This window comes from Lissotriton vulgaris, chromosome 1_2, assembly GCF_964263255.1.
Source record: "Lissotriton vulgaris chromosome 1_2, aLisVul1.2, whole genome shotgun sequence".
NCBI classification, from domain to species: Eukaryota; Metazoa; Chordata; class Amphibia; order Caudata; family Salamandridae; genus Lissotriton; species Lissotriton vulgaris.
Genome location: NC_141686.1, coordinates 341349481 through 341368601, shown reverse-complemented (window position 1 = coordinate 341368601; position 19121 = coordinate 341349481). Strand labels below are relative to the sequence as shown.

The window sequence follows — 19121 nt, the reverse complement described above, 5'->3', positions numbered from 1 at the left end:
TATTTGCAGCGATTCAGCTACGTATATGAAAAAGTTATGTGATGACCTGTCAAAAGCAATACCTGAGCTGAAGTGTTTCCCTGTGAGAGATCCTTGCCACTTGCTAGATGGTATGCTGAAAGCAGCATTACAATCTTCTGAGCTGATGAAGAATGCTATTGATTTTGTAGTACATTCAGGCGCACTGTTTCGTTATGCGTGGGAACTCAAACGCAAATATTTCTCATTTTGTGTTTTGTGTGGCAGCAAAGAAAGAGTCATCCCAACTGTGTCATTTAGTAGGTGGTTCTCAGTACTAGAGGCCGTGAATGCAATATTATCTATGTGGCGACCCCTTACTGAATTTTTGCTTAGTGATGATGCAAAAGGCAAGAAATGTGAGGATCTTCAGGTGCATATTGATAGTGATGTCAAGAAAAGTACACTGTACTGCATCCTTAGATTTTTACAGGAAACATGACTGCTGTAGTGGACATAATAAAAAAACTAGAGTCAGAAAACACCCTTGTCTACCAAGTGTTCAGTATAATTGGTGTTGATGTCAAACATCTCCTCGAGATTAGGCTAGACGACACTTTTAGTGACTTTCAACCTTGAGGTGCACCAGTACTGGCATGGGAAGCTACGTCAGTGGCCAGAGTTGGCAAGTTGTGTACTGGCTGTTTTGGCGTTGCCAGTCTCAAGTGCCAATGTTGAGAGGGCATTTTCACAAATAAAAGTGTACATGGGAAGGAAAGAGAGAGCACAAATGACTAAAGAATCTCTGAAGAAATATTGTATGGTGTACTACAATAAATTTGACTTGTGAAAATGTATTTGGACTTCATATACACGTACATGCACTGTCTATATGCCATGCATCAATGAAGAAAGCCAGCAATAATAAAAGCAAAGCGTTTCATAAACACCGGAAAAACACTGTTTCAGTTGTTTTTTATGGCGCGAAAATTAGAAATCACTGAAAAGCACTGTTTTTTTCAGGTATTGAAATCACTGGAAAACACTGACAAAACACCACCAGAATTTGCCCAAAATAGAAACTGAAAACAGGAAAGCCTGTCGTGTCCTGTTGTAGGATGCCTCGGAAACACCACGGAGATGAAGCTTATCCACAACTCCCCTACACCGGTTCACTCTACACCAAGGAATATATATACACTGGTGAACAGAGATGATGCCAATGCAGGGAAAGCAGGGAAACAAAACAAGGAAAGGCGGGGAGACACAGGAATCAGGAATCCAGGATGCGTAGAGAACTGGAAAACCCACTCTATGGTCTTCAGGATCTTCTCCTGTAAGTAAGAGGACTGATTAATAGAAACGTCGAAGTGACTATTCTTATGTGTATCTCATTAAACATCAATATGGGCTACCTGGACACTGTGAGTAATGCATCTACCTAGACGTGACTGGATTCTGTTATCTTCACAGAAGAAGTCGATAGTAATATGCAGTGGAAAGAACACTCCTGTAGATAAGGAATAGATATTAGGTCTAAGTGCCTTCCCTAAATGTGACTGTATAGAATGAATAATGCATACAAATGTACCAATTCCGTGGTGTGCCTTAAGAAGAATGTCTCCCTGTTTCTCCACAAGAAGTCCGCTGGTCCTCTACTAATGATTCCCTAAAACACAATGGAGACGTTTTAGTTTCTCTATAGAACTTCCCGTGTTATTAGAAGCCCCCTTAAGGAATCAGGAGTACCTGTTTTGTGTCTATGACCAACATTCATAAAGATGTCCTGGAGCGCTGAAACACTATATGAGTCACTCCTGATAATAACAGAAATCACCCCTGCCGGTATAACTAACACGGATACCAACTCCGTTTACCAATGATCCAAAATAAACAGACTTTCCAGCGCAACCTGCCCTGGACGTAATCTTCTCCACAGATACTGCAAATCAAAAGCACCCCTATCACTTAGCTCTGAACTCGAAGGATGCAATCGGGAAGACGTCTTGAGCACAGCAAACGATCCCTGACGTGGTCCGGACGCCAACAACCCCGGAAGCAATGCACAAATCCCGCAAGGAACGCAAAGCGTCGTAACAAAAACAAGGAAGGACTAAATAGTCTGCTCACGCATGCGCTAGTCCTTGCGCATGCACTCATCTGTGATTAGCGGAGCTTTTGCCAACCATGTCTTTGCCAACCACGTCAGTACGGGTTCGGCAGGCATGACAAAGCCTATATATATGCAATGACATAACACGTGTTTTGTAGATCCTGTAGAAGTTTGGTATGTTGGCGCGTGCTTCAGTCACTGAACTGAATATTGCAAAAGAGAGGTGTACAGTGCAAGTGAGGATGTTAGCGCAGACTTGTCTGCCTGGGTATTATAAACCTTCGATTGCTGCAAGGCTGTTACAGTATTCAATTTTTGTAGTAGCACAGTGTACAATTTGAGCAGACCAAGGAACAGACATAGTGTTGGAAACATTTCAAATCCGTGCCTTTCATAATATATGAACTATGTTGCGGGTATTGTGACATTTTAATGATTCATTTTTGTCTGGTTTTAGAAATGAGCGATGTTCTCATCACACTGGGGTTGGTGATACAGGAAGGAGTATTTTGACCGAGCTGTCCAGTGATAACGTGTTGTCTTTTCTCTTTTCCTCTCCTCTGCAGACATTGAGACTTGAACATCAATTTACCAGAATGGGCAGAAGACCGGCTCCAGGAAAGAAAGTGACAGCGCAGTGTTCACGTGAATCCGTAAGAGCCACAGTCCCATCTTATCCTCTTCATGACGTCTCAGCTTCAAGATCTCGAAAAGATACTCAGAGGGACATTGAGCTGGAACCAATTTCGGAGAACCTGCCGCACATTATCCTTCTATCCATGCTGGAGGAGTTGGAAGCCAAACTGGATAACTTGATGAATACTGTAGAGGACATACCTTCTAGAGTCGCTAGGCTGATTAAAAAATTCTGGATAGAAAAGGATCAAGGTTACCTAGACAATGCTGGAGTGTCTTTGGAGATGATCTGTTCGGCGAGCATTAGAGATTGTGCTGTTAGCCGGTCTCCTGCAACACCTCAACTGGACAGGCCAGGGGATCCGAGCTTGTGTCTTCAGTCGGTGTTTTCTGATGGGCATGCACCAAAGCAGGACTGTTCGCTCTCCTCACCAACTGATGTTCAAGTGCGTCCAGAGGAGCCAAACCTTTGTCTACAGCCAATGTTTCCAGATCGACATCACCCACAGCAGGACGAGTGGGTGCAACCTGGTTTTACAGGTAGAAAAGGAGTACAGCAGGATTGTCCTCTATCCCGGTGCCCTCAGACAGATCCTCCAGGGAGATCACTGGAGGCACAGCTGTGTCTTCACTCAGAATTTGTTGATGGGCAGACACCACAGCAAGACCAGAGCGAACAGATGGCGTTTCCAGAAGAGTGGGAGCCAGATGAGCCCCTGAAGCAAGAACCATCCCCATTGTCTACTAATAGCTGGGACCAGCAACAGAACCTCTGCCCACACCCACTATTTCCTGAAGGACACGAACCACCACAAAACCACTGTATACAACCCGCACTGCCAGATGGGAACAGACCTGATGATCCCTTGGAGGAAGCATTGATGTGTTCTGATTTCCAAGATCCCCAGGAGAACCGCAGCCTGCAACCCGTGTCACCTGATGGGATGTCATCAGATGAACACTTAGAGTCTGGGCTATTGTCCTTTGATGATTTGGGGTCACAACAAACCAAGTGCCTACAGCAACACCTATGCTTGGAGCAGGAACTTCCTTATGCGCAAGATCCAAATGTGAACTATGAGCTAGAATCTATGCGCTCTGAAGCACAGGAACCAGATCAAAATGACAATCTAGAACCAGTCTGTAGTGATGCACATGGTTCAGATCAGAAGCTAGATCCACTGCACACTGCGGCACAGGACCGAGAGCTAGAGTCAGTGCTTCCTGAAGCACAGGAACCAGATCAGGATGACGAGCTCGAACAGACCTGTGCAGATGCACATGGTTCAGATCAAAAGTACAAGCTAGAACCTCCCTGTACTGATGCAGAGGATTCAGATCAGAACTACATACTCGAACCACTGCACCCTGAATCACAGCATCAACATCAGAACTGCAAGTCAGAACTGCTCAGTCCTGATGAGCGGGGTCAGTGTGTGCCTCCATCATTCCTAGGACTGGATACACATACGGCAGATGAAGACTCAATGGAGAGAGGAAATACAAAATCACATTTATTGCTGTTCGAAGATACCCCAGGTATGTGTTTTACTATAAATGGACTCTCGGAATGCATACTAACACATGTAACCTCTTCAAAATGCGTATGGGCAGATTTTAGAAAGTCTCCAGGGGGATCATTTGGAATTGGGTGGAACCCCCTGAGCGATACTGACCCCCAGAGTATGAGTACACAGGGTGCAGATGTTTCCCTGAATTCTCCTCCTCTGGTTCCACAGGACTGTATCCTTCCTGTGCAGAAACAGGCCTGGTAATGGGACTCTGCATGAGACAAATAGGCCAGTAGCTCTTGTCGTTCCGTGTTCAACCCCATTCCAGGCTGAGGAACTGGAAATAGCGCCAGTCATGGGAGGATTTACTGGCCAGAATCACACGTAATATTCGGATGCAAGTGATGTGGTGATCATTGAGAACAGCAGACATGCGCAGCCTGGAGAGGGAACTGTGTTTCCAGTTGCACAGTTACATTGGGTAAGACGCAGTCGTCTCCAGTTCCTGATATAAAAATCCTAGTATGTATTCAGCCTCAACAGCAGGGCTGACAAGGGATGTTTTTGTCACTGCAGGGTTCTCCAGAAGTGCACACCATTTCATGATAGACAGATACACAAAGGTTTTGGAACTCTGAGGTGACTTGCAATAATCTTATTATATGCACCAGGTGGTACTTTATCTCGTATAATACATGGTCACACCATCACCTTTCCCACAAACCTTGGTGCGTAGCTCCTACATATGCAGCAGCTAACATGTTTGCAAACATGAAGAATGAACTTAAAAGCTCTTGTGCAAAAATAAACATAAAAACTGTTAGATATTTGTTGCAAAAAGATGTTAGAAACTGTTCAATAAAAGCCCATTAAAAAAAAGCTGCAGTTGCTCGAAACGTGTAGAAACATCCAGAAATATTCCACCCTTCCTTTATCTAAGGAAACTAATAAACATATTCCCTCTGCTTCTCATAGTAAGCTAGTAACATACAGCAGAAGTAATAAAAGCAGAGTACTGTTTGTTGCTTTAAACAGCTGCTTCAATTAAGCTTCGTGGGGTGGAGTGGAATTGGATAGATTGGAGTGGAGTGTTGTGGGGTAGATTATGGTGTAGTGGATGGATTGTAGTGGGGTGGTTTGGATGGAGTGGAGTAGATTGGATTGAGTGGGCTAGATTGGATGAAGTGGATAGGGATAGATTGGGTGGAGTGGGGTAGATTACAGTGGAGTGCAGTAGATTATGGTACATTGGACTTGGGTAGATTGTGGTAGTTTGGAGTGGGTAGATTGTGGTCGGAGTGTAGATGAGTTGGATAGATTGCAGTGGGATCCATTGAAATGGAGTTGGGTAAATTGGACTGAAGTAGAGGGAGTTAGATTGGGGTGAAGTCAGTTAGATTGGAGTAGATTAGAGTTGGGGTAGGTTGAAGTGTGTGGGAAGTTGGCCTGGTATATAATGCTCACTAATTCTAGTGATCACTTTGTACCATGCCAAGCAACCCTTATGATGATTGTTTGTAAGTCAACCTGACTCGCAGTGTAGTTCTTCGGTTTTGTCGCCAAGATGGCCGCTGACCACGTGGCTAGTGGCCGGGATGGCGCGTCGAGTGGCACAATGCAAAAGGGCCCCACGCAGATCGGGGAGATGCTGGGGGGCTGATCTTTGGTGCAAGGGCTGCTCGGTGGTGGGTGTTCTCAGTCCCCAAAGCACAACGTCGAGGATGCCTCTGATCCTGCTCCGTCAGCTCTTCGGGTGTCTTTCAAGATGTCCGGTCCCACGTCTCTCGGTACCTCCACGGGTCCCTTCTTTGCAGGGACTGTGGATCGAGCTGTGAGAAGTCTGGGAGTCTGGGTCTTGTCAGGCTCTGGGCTCGGGCTCCGGCGGGAGGCGGCGGCAAAGCAGACGTCGATTCGCTGGTTGGTACCTGTGTTCACAGGGTCAAGTCAAGTCAAGTCATAGAATTTATATAGCGCACTACATACCCAGAGGGTTTCAAGGCGCTTAGGAAGGGGAGGAGGATTACTTGTCAAATATCCACGTTTTAAGTTGTTTTCTGAATGCTAGGTGGTTCTGGGTAAGGCGAAGGTAAGCGGGGAGTGAGTTCCATGATTTAGCAGCCAGGTAAGAAAAGGATCTGCCTCCCATGGTGGTCTTGTTGATGCGAGGTACAGTGGCGAGGGCTTGGCTGGAAGAACGTAGTTGGCGGGAGGGGGTGTAGAAGGACAGTCGTGAGTTGAGGCATTCTGGACCGATGTCGTAGAGTGATTTGTGTGCGTGGGTAAGCAGTCGGAAAGTGATCCTCTTATTGACGGGTAGCCAGTGGAGGTCTTTAAGGTGACCAGAGATGTGTTCGTTGCCTGGGATGTCTAAAATGATTCTGGCTGAGGCGTTTTGGATTCATTGGAGTTTCTTCTGGAGTTTTGCGGTAGTACCTGCGTAGAGGGTGTTTCCGTAGTCCAGTCGGCTCGTGACCAGAGCGTGGGTGACTGTTTTCCTTGTTTCGGAGGGGATCCAGCGAAATGTTTTTCTGAGCATGCGAAGAATGTTGAAGCAGGAAGATGATACGGCGCTGACTTGTCTGTTCATTGAGAGTGAAGAATTCAGGATGACGCCTAGGTTCCGTGCGTGGTCTGTCGGGATGGGTGCTTTTCCGAGGGCTTCCGGCCACCAGGAGTCGTCCCATGCAGAGGGGGATGTACCTAAGATGAGGACTTCTGTTTTGTCTGAGTTCAGTTTCAGACGGCTTTGTTTCATCCATTCGGCAACTTCTTTCATTCCTTCGTGTAGGTTAGTTTTGGCGGTGCTGGGGTCATTGGTGAGAGAAAGGATCAGTTGAGTGTCATCCGCGTAAGAGATGATGTTGAGGTTGTGTTGGTGTGCGATGGCCGCGAGGGGGCTCATGTATACGTTGAAGAGGGTGGGACTGAGTGAGGATCCTTGTGGTACGCCGCAGATGACTTCAGAGGCCTCGGACTTGAATGGTGGAAGGCGGACTCTCTGGGTTCTTCCGGTGAGGAACGAGGTGATCCATTCAAGTGCTTTTCCTTGGATTCCGATGTTATTGAGGCGTTGTAAAAGGGTGCTGTGGCAGACTGTGTCGAATGCTGCAGAGAGGTCAAGGAGGATGAGGGCGACTGTGTCTCCATTGTCCAGTAGAGTTCGAATGTCGTCTGTTGCTGCGATGAGGGCGGTTTCAGTGCTGTGTTTTGCTCGGAAGCCAGATTGTGAGGGGTCGAGGGATTTGTTGGCTTCGAGGAAGGCGGCGAGCTGGTTGTTGACAGCTTTCTCGGTGACTTTGGCCGGGAATGGAAGAAGCGAGATGGGGCGGTAATTTTTGAGTTCGGTGGGGTCCGCTGTGGGTTTTTTCAGAAGGGCGGTGAGTTCAGCGTGTTTCCAGTCTTCCGGGAAGGTGGCGGAGTTGAAGGAGCAGTTGATGACGTCTCGGAGGTGCGGTGCTATGACGGAGTCTGCTTTGTTGAAGATGTGGTGAGGACATGGGTCTGTGGGGGATCCTGAGTGGATGGAATTCATCAGGCGGATGGTGTCCTCAGTGGAGATTGGGTTCCAGTCGTTAAGGGTGTTCACGGGGGGGAGATGATCAGCAAATGGTAGGGTGGGTTAGTTTCCGGGTTGGTTGTCAAAGCTGTTGTGGATGTCTGCAATTTTTTTGTGGAAAAATGAGGCTAGGGAGTCGCAGAGGGTTTGAGAGGGGGTGATGTCGTTGGAGTTGGCCGAGGGATTGGAAAATTCCTTGACGATGTTGAAAAGTTCCTTGCTGTTGTGAGCGTTGTTGTCAAGTCGATCCTTGAATGCTGTTTTCTTTGCTTTTCGGATTAGTTGGTGGTGAGTGCGGGTGGCGTTTTTGAAGGCGTCCTTGGTGCTGGTGGTAGGGTCTTTTTTCCAGGCTTTTTCAAGGGAGCGGCAGAGTTTCTTGGACTTCTTGAGATCATCGTTGAACCATGAGGCCTTCTTGCTGCCAGGTTTGTTTTGACGTTTTTTCAGTGGTGCTAAGGTGTCAGCGGTGTTGGATAACCATAGGGTGAGGTTGGCGGCGGCTTCGTTAGCGTTAGAAGAGAGGGCTGGGGTGTTTTGAAGGAGTGATGCGGAGATTTGGTCCGTGGTGATTTTGTTCCAGTTTCTTTGCAGGGTAGGTTGGAGGTGGATGCTGGGTTTTGGTTTGTTGTAGGTGAAGTGAACGCAGCTGTGGTCAGTCCAGAGGAGGTCCGTGGTGTGGCTGAAGGAGACATGGTTGCTGGATGTGAAGATGGGGTCGAGTGTGTGACCTGCGATGTGGGTGGGGGAGGTGACTAGTTGTTTAAGTCCGAGGTTGGCGAGGTTGTCCACGAGGGTGGCGGTGTTGCGGTCGTTGATCTTTTCGAGGTGAAAGTTGAGGTCTCCCAGAAGGATGTAGTCTTTGGAGGGGAGCGCGTGTGGGGTGATGAAGTCCGTGATGTCTTCACTGAATTTTGCGCGGGGTCCTGGTGGTCTGTAGAGGAGGGTGCCTCTGAGTGTGGTTTTGGGGTCGATGTGGATCTGGAAGTGAAGGTGTTCGGAGTTGGCGAGGTTGGCGTCAGAGCTGGTTGATATGCGGATTGATTTCTTATGGACGATCGCGATTCCTCCTCCTGTGTGGCTGGTACGGTCTTTGCGAGTGATCTTATAGTCTTCAGGGATGGCAATGGTGATGTCTGGTGCGGAGGAAGCATTCATCCATGTTTCCGTAAGGAAGGCGATGTCCGGAGAAATGGTGTCTAGTAGATTCCATAGGTCAATGGCGTGCCTGTGGACTGATCGGGTGTTGAGAAGGATGCATTGTAGGTGGTTGGGGTCGGGAATCTGTGGTGTGGTCGTAGCGGAGCTGTTGTCGGTGCCGCTGAATTTGCAGGAGAAGCAGGAGAAAGGTCCATGGGTTTGTCCAGGGGCGGCTTGGACGCAGTTGGGAGCGCGACCGGGGTTAAGGGCTAGGAGGGTGGCGGCATCGTAGGTAATGCAGGGGGGCTGGGAGGGACGGGGGCCAGGGGGTCTGGCGCTGGGCGCAGTCCAGGCGCGGACGGGCGTAGACGGGCTTACCTTTGGCGCACCTTCGGCGCGGATTGGGCGCGGTCGCTGCGCGCGGGAACTCCTGTCATATATGGATAGTGGAGGGGGGAGGGGCGAGGGCGGCTCAGCTGGGAGGCGTGGCGGGCTCAAGGGAACAACAACAACAGCAACAGAATCAAAATGGAGGTGAGGGCAGAGCAGGGCGCCGGGGGATAACACACGATGTCAATTACACAATGCGCAGGTAAATATTGGAGCGAGCAAGCAAGCATCCGGTAAAGCAGTGACCAGGCGGTGGAAAATGCTAATGAGTCCTGGCGCTGTTTAAATTAATAAATAAATGCTCAAACGCTATAGAATCCTTGCGCTATGGAAATAGATAGGAAAACAACACTGAAACGCGATTAAGTTCTGGCGCTGTTAAAATAAATAAATAAATGAGTAACACTTCGACAAAATCAGCTTTGCAGTACAATACCGCCTTTCAGCAGCAAGCAGGCAGGGGAGCGACCACTCGAGGCAGGAGCGAGGAGTGGATCACGTCGCAGAGAGGTCAGAGGGCGCTCTATATTGCTAGTGGGAGGGCGGCTCAGCTGGGAGGCGTGGCGGGCTCAAGGGAACAACAACAACAGCAACAGAATCAAAATGGAGGGGAGGGCAGAGCAGGGCGCCGGGGGATAACACACGATGTCAATTACACAATGCGCAGGTAAATATTGGAGCGAGCAAGCAAGCATCCGGTAAAGCAGTGACCAGGCGGTGGAAAATGCTAATGAGTCCTGGCGCTGTTTAAATTAATAAATAAATGCTCAAACGCTATAGAATCCTTGCGCTATGGAAATAGATAGGAAAACAACACTGAAACGCGATTAAGTTCTGGCGCTGTTAAAATAAATAAATAAATGAGTAACACTTCGACAAAATCAGCTTTGCAGTACAATACCGCCTTTCAGCAGCAAGCAGGCAGGGGAGCGACCACTCGAGGCAGGAGCGAGGAGTGGTCTCCCTTGTGGCCACTCCTAGGCCACAAGGGAGATTCTCTTCAGTCTTCTGTGCAGCAGAATGTCGAAGTCCAGTCTTCTTCTTTGTTTAAAGTTGATTTCCGGATGATCTCCTGTGCAATGGCACTGCTCCCACTCTTATTCCCAATCTGAGGGGTGGATCACCTACTAGGTCCCTCCTCTGGGTGGGACCAGGAAGGGAGGCGGTTACACCCCCTTTCCTTTGTCCAGCTCCTCGCCAGGCCTGGGTCTGGAAAGTCCCAGGACCGGTTTGGACTGGCTTATGCACGGGGACACCTTGTATACCCCGGGCATGTCTCAATCTATTCAGCCCTGTCCTACCCAATACACAAAACCCGGTCTGGGGTGGTGCTCGCACCTCCCAAGGCAGGAAACCCTTTGTTCAAGCCTCCCTCGCTGGAAGGACTCCCAGCAGCAGGAGGTCAGACTTGTGTCTGTGGTGGCAGCATCCATTTTGTGATGCTGAGGCTCTGGTTAACTTTAACCGGGGTTAAGGCTACACACATGTCGTGTCCCTCTAGAAGGGTGGAATGCTATCCCCGTCGACAGAACTGTCGAGGGGATAGTATTCCAATTCGTATGACACCTTACTCGACATGTTTTGAGAAAGCCAAACCAAAGATAGCATATAACCGCGAGGATTCTAATGCACTTAAGAGTATATGGTATGGCAATATCCCGGAACAGCTAAGGGAGTGGTTCCCGACAGCTGCAGACAGGCTCAGCTCATGCTAGAGCACCATCTCACATATTTCCAAGCACTCTGCCTCCAGGATTGATGAGGCCTTCCATAGGAGTGGCGAATAGGAACATATGTGTCCAGTTTAAGGTCAGGTATAGGGATACTATACCTAAGTAAGAGGTGATTACACCAACCTACCCCAGCTGAGTGATCAGCCAGTTGTGTCAAATATGGAGGCCAGGCCAGGGGTGGCACAATACATGCTGCAGCCCCTGGTAGGCCTTGGATACACCTATGCCCTGGGTACCTATGGTACACTGTTACAGGGGCCTATAAGGTGAACCAGTATCCAATTCGTAATGCACCTAGAGTGCATTGGCAGTAATTTAGTGAGAGAACAGCAGGCTGTGGGTCTGATTAGCAGGCCCACAGCCACATTAAGTCATAAACCAGTGAAGCAAAAAGCAAAAATTTGGGGTGACCATAGGATAGCAGACCCTACTCTCCTACACAACCCCCCCCCCAAACGCAGGGACATTAGACTAACCTTGACCAGTTGTGTCTTCATGTTCTAAGTGGAAGTACCTGGAGAGACCATCTGCGTTGCCATGGTCAGTCCCTCGGCGGTGCCCCACTGTAAAGTCCATCCCCTGTAGGGAAATGGACCACCTGAGTAGTTTGGGGTTTTTTACCCTTCATCTGATTAAGCCATAAGAGGGGCTTATGGTCGGTCTGAATCTTGAAGTGAGTGCCAAATAAGTATGGTCTCAACTTCTTCAGGGCCCACACCACAGCAAAGGCCTCCCTCTCAATAGCTGACCAACGTTTCTCTCTGGGGGTCCGCATTCTGCTAATAAAAGCAATGGGCTGGTCCTGGCCATCTACATTAAGCTGTGAAAGCACTGCTCCCACTCCCAACTCAGAAGCATCTGTTTGGACAATGAACTCTCTTGAGTAGTCAGGACTCTTCAGGATAGGTGCAGAGCATATGGCCTTCTTCAGGTCATCAAATGCCTTTTGACAGATTTCTGTCCACTGAACCTTTTTGGGCATCTTCTTAGATGTCAGATCATTAAGAGGAGTCACAATGGACCCATAGTTCTTAACAAACTTCCTGTAGTACCCAGTCAGGCCCAAGAAAGCTCTGACCTGAGTCTGGGTGGTTGGAGGGGACCAGTCCTTTATGGTCTGGATCTTACTCTCCAGTGGTTGAACTTGGCCTCCACCTACAAGGTGGCCCAGGTATACAACCTTGCTCTGCCCTATCTGGCACGTTGTTGCCTTGATAGTGAGGCCTGCCTTTTGCAGAGCCTCAAGCACTTCCTTCAGGTGGACCAGGTGATCCTCCCAGGTGGAGCTAAAGACAGCAATATCATCCACATATGCTGCGCAAAAGTCATCCAACCCAGTAAGGACTTGATTCACCAACCTTTGGAAGGTGGCAGGTGCATTTTTCAAACCAAAGGGCATCACCACAAATTGATAATGCCCACTAGGGGTAGAACATGCTGTCTTGGCTTTAGACTCCTCAGCTAACCCGATTTGCCAGTAGCCAGCTGTCAAGTCAAATGTGCTCAAATATTTGGCAGAAGCCAACTTGTCAATGAGCTCATCTGCCCTTGGAATAGAGTGTGCATCTGTCCTGGTGACAGCATTGAGTCCTCTGTAATCCACATAGAACCTCATCTCTCTCTTGCCATCTTTGGTGTGAGGTTTGGGGACCAGAACCACTGGGCTAGCCCAGGGGCTCTCTGAAGGCTCAATGACACCTAATTCCAGCATCTTTTGCACCTCAGTCTTTATACAGTCCCGGACGTGGTCAGGTTGCCTGTAAATGTTGCTTTTTACAGGAAGACTGTCACCAGTGTCCACCACATGGGTACACCAGTTAGTCTGACTGGGTGTCAAGGAGAACATATGCCTGTATGCCTGCAGAACTTGTCTACAGTTCAGTTCAGTTCAATTAGTCTTTATTTCGAATAAAAAATTCATAAAAGACAGCATGTAAAAAAGCATTTCCAATATACAACATTGTACAATAAAACCCCCAGTACATTGGATATGGTATATAAGCATTAAAATTAATAAAACAATTTACAGATTCTTTACACGGATAAGCCACATCCAACCCAAAAATTTTGCTACACAAATCACAGATTTAGCAGTGCGTAGATCTCTTAATTTAAGAAGGGCTGTTTGGCTACCCCCACAATTTAAAGTTTTGCAGATTGGTCTCAACCATTTTAGTCTGGGCAATCGATAGGCAGGACATGCAAAAAATACATGGCCCAGGCTTTCTACTTGATCAGGGCAAAAGGGGCATTTGTCGCTGGAATTTGTTGCCCACTTTGCAGTAAAGGACTTGATCGGTAGGGTTCCCACTCGGAACTGATGGTACAACTTACGGTCAAGCGACTTACAAATCAAGTCCCAGTATGGTTCGAGAAAAGGGGTTAATTTGTGCATAAGAAACTGTCCTGTTAGGTTGTTAGCAGATGAGAGGGAGACCAGTGCGGATTTTTTTGCAGCCCAGAAAAGCTCTTTGAATTCCGCTTTTGATGGGAAGCTTGAGCATTCAGGATGTAACCATAGCTCCGGGAGGCCCATCAGATACAGTATCTGCTTTACCTCCCGAAGCCATGGAATTTTCTGAGCACCCCACAATGCTCTAATCTCACCAAGTTCTTGGGCAAACAAGCTAAGTTCTTCGGTCGTCCAAAGGCGACGCCAAAGAGCAACAAGACGGTGCTGGGCCATCTCACCCAACGGTTTGCAACCTAAATCTAAAAGCAGAGGAGTAATGGGGCAAGATTGGGGGAGACCCACTAACTTCCTGAGGAACTTATTCTGAGCATTAGTAAGGGCCGACAAACCTATATACCCCCAGATATCCGCACCATACAGTGTAGCCGCGTTCACCTTGGCATCGTATATTTTTAAAGCAGGTGTGATGCGTTTCGTCAAGGATTTTTTCTGTTCCTTTAACAGGCACCCTGTAAGGCGAATGAACTTAAGGGTTAACACTTCCAGCTGGGGTTTCCAAGTGAGTTGGTGGTCCAAGGTCACGCCCAGATAGGACATGACTTTGACCTGTTCTATTGGAACGCCCTCTAAAGAAAATGAGCTGGTAATGGGCTTGTTTTTGTTAAAAATCATAAATTTAGTTTTGTCGGCATTAATTTGAAGGTCATTTTGTGAACAAAACTCAGAAAATCTGTTTAAAGCAGCCTGCAGGCCGCTACGGGTCCTTGAGAGGAGCAGGGTGTCATCAGCAAATATTAGCAAGGGATATTTAGAGCCCCCCAGGGTAGGTGCATCTGTGTGAGTTTCGTTAAAGAAAGCAACCACCCGGTTAATAAACAGGAGAAACAAGGTAGGGGCCAGCACGCAACCCTGCCGGACACCACGTTCTACAGGGAAGCTAGCAGTCACCTGACCCTGGTTGCCCCATCTTACGCGCGCAAAGTTGTCCTCATGAAGGCGTCTGACCAGGTCTAATAAGTCTGGGGGAAAATCCATGTTTTTTTAGGGCATCCCAAAGTTTGGCCCTGGGAACCAAATCAAATGCCGACCGAAGGTCGACGAAGGCAGCATAGATGACACCCCCGCCCAAAAAGACCACCTTCCAGTATAACATAGTGAGCCGAAACACCTGGTCTAGGGTACTGGTGCCTGATCTGAACCCTGCCTGCAAGGGGGAGAGTATGTTGTTTTCCTCGATCCACCCCTGTATTCTAGCTAGGGCCATTCGTGCTACCACTTTTTGGATGGTATCGATCAGGCTGATGGGGCGGTAGTTTTTTGGTAGGGATCGATCCCCTTTCTTAAAGACCGGTATTATCTCAGCCCCTTTCCAAGACTGCGGTATTCTTTCCCCGGCAGCAATAGAATTTGCTAAGATAGTGATATAAGGGACCCACAGATCTAAGTTTGATTTAAAAAGGTCGGCTGGTACGGCGTCAATGCCTGGAGCTTTCCCGGACTGGATGGATCCTAATGCATGTTCAGTGTCAGAGCAGCTAAAAATGAGTCTATTCTCATGTGAGGCTAATTGAATCCCTAGTGAGAGCACTTCGCCCGACTGGGGAACATTCTGAATAGTGAATTGAGCAGAAAAAAATTCCACCCAATCTCCTGCTGAAACATGATTTTCAGGGGCTAGTGTATCCAAACCCCTTCCCCGCCTAACTATCTCCCAAAATCTGATTTGGTTGGAAGACTCACAAGCTTGAAGAAGGTCAAGCCAATATGAGTCGTCCCAGTCCCTTTTGGCATCCCAGATAGTGCGTTTATATCTCTGTCGCGCTGTCCTAATGACCGGGGGATTTCTAGATTTGACCGCAGGCTACTCTGCAGTTTTTATTGTACCAGCCTTTACGTTGCTTAACCTTCGATTTCCGGCATGGTCTGGTAAGGAGTTCTTTGATTGCCACAAAGCATGCCTCATGAAGGTCAACATTGTTAGTCTTGGGCGGGTCACTAGGAGATGGGGCCAACATCTTATCTTTAGTAGTAAGGGCCAATTCTTCTATCTGACTGACAAGCTCAGGGTCAGCTATCACCTTGGACCATTTGACCCGTCTTCTGTTGTCACACAAGACGAGGTCAGATGTGATACAGTCTGATTCCTCCTGGGGTGGCACTAGCCCTGGGACCTTGAGTGCAAGAGAGAGAGGATTGTGATCACTCTCCGGCCTGTTGTCTATAGTCATGTCAGATATAGATACCCAGGATTCGATGTTAATAAGTATGTAGTCAATGCGACTTGCGCAAGACCCATTATCAAATGTTGGCTTCCCCTCCTTATCAGATAAGCTGCGACCGTTTACGGCTCGAAGCCCCCATTCCAAGCACAGTCCAAGCCAATTGAAGGCAGCCTCCGTTCCCCTGACAGCCTTGGTAATTGTTAACGGAGGGATGTTCCATGTGGAATCCTCATCTAAGCCAACATCTTCGGCAAGGTTCAGTATGGGCTCAAATGAGCAGTTCAAGTCCCCAGCCACTATGGTGAGTTGGTCACTTTTGTGCTCATTCAAGAGGGCTTCCAGATCATTAAGGATCGGTTGCTTCTTGCCGCCCTGGCATCCTCTAGCATAAATATTAATGAGTAGTATTTCTTTGCAGTTCGCCTTGCTTAGGGATATGCAAAGCAGGTCAGGATTTGTCCCCGCTATTTCTCTAGTATTAAAACCCAAGCTGTTTTTTATCCAGATGGAGAGTCCACCCGAGGCCCTGCCCTTCATGCCCTGGGTTGCCGGTTTGTAGAAGTTAAGGTAACCTTGTCTAAAGAGTGGGGCAACTGACCAGGTTTCTTGGAACAGGATGACATCATGGGAGGCGATGTAATCAGCCCAATCATCGTTGTCCAAGCGACCCCTAAGTCCCGCTATGTTCCAAGATATTATTTTAAGTTGGCTGTCTGGGCTGTTAGTACAAGGGGGAGCATGTTGAGCCGGGATTCCTGCATCAGCCGGGAAGGGATAGTGGTCAATGGGAAATAATGTTTGTTGGGCTGAGGGCAACATTTGACAGCCTGTACTATCAACTCTTGTAGTGTTCGTACTAGGGACTGTCAGCTCCCCTTTTGTGTTCTTCCCCCCGAGTCAGTCAACCTCCTCCAGGCAGCCAAACATGTTGGACGTAGGAGCTCCCTGCCACCAACTACTCTGGCTTGGTCCCTCATTCCTATAACCCCTATTTCTGGACTTTTGAATTGTTGACCAAGTCCCACCTGACCTGTGGAGATTTCTAGGGGGATAGAAAAAGGTAAGGGGTCTAACAACAACTGTCTGGTCGTTTGCGCAAGGGGCCCATGAACAGAGGTGCTGTGCAGTATTGGGGTCGGCAAACGTCACCACTATACAGTCCCCCATGATGGATTTACGGCTCGGTCCAACCCACGGTACTCTTCGCACCATGAGTACCCGGCTTCTTAGATGGCTAGGGAGCTGTCTGTTTGTATTTAGCCAGTGTATTACCTTGTTTTTAAGGGACCAGTGGTCCTCTTTTGTTGGTGGATCCTGGGTCGGTACACCGGCCAAAACAATTACGTATGGACTAGCTTCCGGTGGTAAATCGATATAGCCACCACGGAAGTTGGGTCTACTAGGTTCAAGGGGTGGCTGAGCATTGGGGGCTGGCTGATTAGATTGCCGATCAACTGGTGGCACAGGTTTTGATCGTGCAGTGTTCGGCTGAGTGTGTGAATCAGCCCCTGATCGAGGGGCACTGGGCTTAGGTTTGGTTGGCACTGGGGGCTCATTCGAAGGGCATACTCTTGGATTTGGGATGGTGGAGATGCTATTTCCAATTATTGTGCGCGGTTTAGGAACAGGTTTGGGTCGCTGAGTAGGAGCAGCTAGTGCTTCCACTTCTATGGGTTGTGAAGATGAACTCCCCCCCTGTGAAAGTCTAGCTTCCATCTGCTTGAGACTAAGGCTGGCCAGTGTAACGATTGTCCTATCCATCTCAAGTAGATGGTTTTCTATTCTAGAAAGTTTGAGTTCCAAGGGGGTGAGTAGTTTCTTAAGAGTGACCCAAACAGTTTGTACAAATTCCTCATCACCCCTCTTGTCCCTCTCCACCCCACACAAACTTCCCTCCCTTAACCCCTCTTCACACGAGCCAGGAGATGCTACCATCTGATTAACATTCGAAGCTCCCTCCAGAGCGTAGGTGGTAGCACTAACAGTGCTGTCAGTGTGGATTTTGTCATTTAGTTCACCATGTGCACAGGCATTCAGTGGGCGTCGGCAATTAAAGAACTGGGCTCTCGCAATTTTTGCCTTCTTGCGAGCAAAGGCAGATCTGGCCAAGCTCTTTTTTTGCTGAAGCGCCTTTTTTTTTGCAATGTTGTTAACCCTTGTAGCAACCCTAGGTGATTTGCTCTTCGCCTGTGAACTTATACTGTCTGCAGGTTTAAGTGGCGCTACCTCCTCCGCAGGATTTGGTGGAGGGTCCCTATCTAGGTCACTTGGGGGCAGAGAAGGGCAGTGATGTACATCTGCTAGAGTAAGCAGGGGGCGAGGACCTGTTGTGCGCTCAGGGGTAAGAGTTAGAGCAAGGTTGCCAAGAGACGATTTTTTCGAGGAGGCAATATTGAGGGACAATTTACGGGCACCATCAAGTTCAAGGGAGACTCTGTGTTGCATTTTGTTAATTTCGTGGTCAATCGCCAGGTTGGTCTTGAATAAAAAATCATCCAGAGTCCCACTAGGTCCACCAAGTCCCCTTGCAGTTTTACTTCGTGTAGCTCGTGTGCACATAATGGACAGTGGGGAGCTTGCCACAAGAAAATGGAAACGGACTCACATGCAAATGGCTTGCCGTAGAACCAAGTAACGTGGCCCAGCCCAGACCTCTTAGGCCTCGAACGGTCCCGCCCTTGTCCCGGGCTTCTCCCGGTCGCTCCTGCGAAGCGGAGATACTGCACTCCTTATGACTCTACAGCTATGGCTTCATTGGGTGATAGGCGGGGGGGGCGTGGCCAGCGGGGAGAGCAGCCCAGGTGTTGCTGATTGGGCGCGCAGGGGCTCCTGGACACTGGAGTCCCCTGCCTGCGCTCGCAGCCCCGCTGGTTCACTCGCCTGTCCCCGCGCTCCTCCTGGAATCCTCGGTGCAGCCTATTAACAAGCGACGCGCTGCGGGACCCGTGAAGCGGGTCCGGCGAGTCGTGGCCTCAGTGATGGCAAAAAGGGTCAGCTGGGCAGCAAGTCCGCCGCACTCCTCAGCGTCCTGGTGCAGGCAACAAAGATCGGTTCAAAGGGTGTCCCACAGGCTCTCAGGCTGAGTCTGCTTTTGGCTCCGTTGGTGGGGGGGCGTGGCCAGCGGGGAGAGCAGCCCAGGTGTTGCTGATTGGGCGCGCAGGGGCTCCTGGACACTGGAGTCCCCTGCCTGCGCTCGCAGCCCCGCTGGTTCACTCGCCTGTCCCCACGCTCCTCCTGGAATCCTCGGTGCAGCCTATTAATAAGCGACGCGCTGCGGGACCCGGCGAAGCGGGTCCGGCGAGTCGTGGCCTCAGTGATGGCAAAAAGGGTCAGCTGGGCAGCAAGTCCGCCGCACTCCTCAGCGTCCTGGTGCAGGCAACAAAGATCGGTTCAAAGGGTGTCTACAGTCATTTTGCTGATGTTCAGTGAGGCTGCCATCTAAGGCCACACCA

At 48.9% G+C, this 19121-nt stretch overlaps 1 protein-coding gene across 1 annotated transcript in view; it reads left to right on the top strand.

Moving 5' to 3' along the window:
- The first annotated feature begins 2667 nt into the window (after positions 1 to 2667).
- Positions 2668 to 19121, top strand: part of LOC147736717 (uncharacterized) — a 54395-nt gene continuing 37941 nt past the window's right edge. The window contains exon 1 of the mRNA XM_086952680.1: positions 2668 to 4246. Within this exon, the coding sequence (XP_086808806.1) occupies positions 2668 to 4246 (1579 nt within the window). The remainder of the gene's footprint in view (positions 4247 to 19121) is intronic.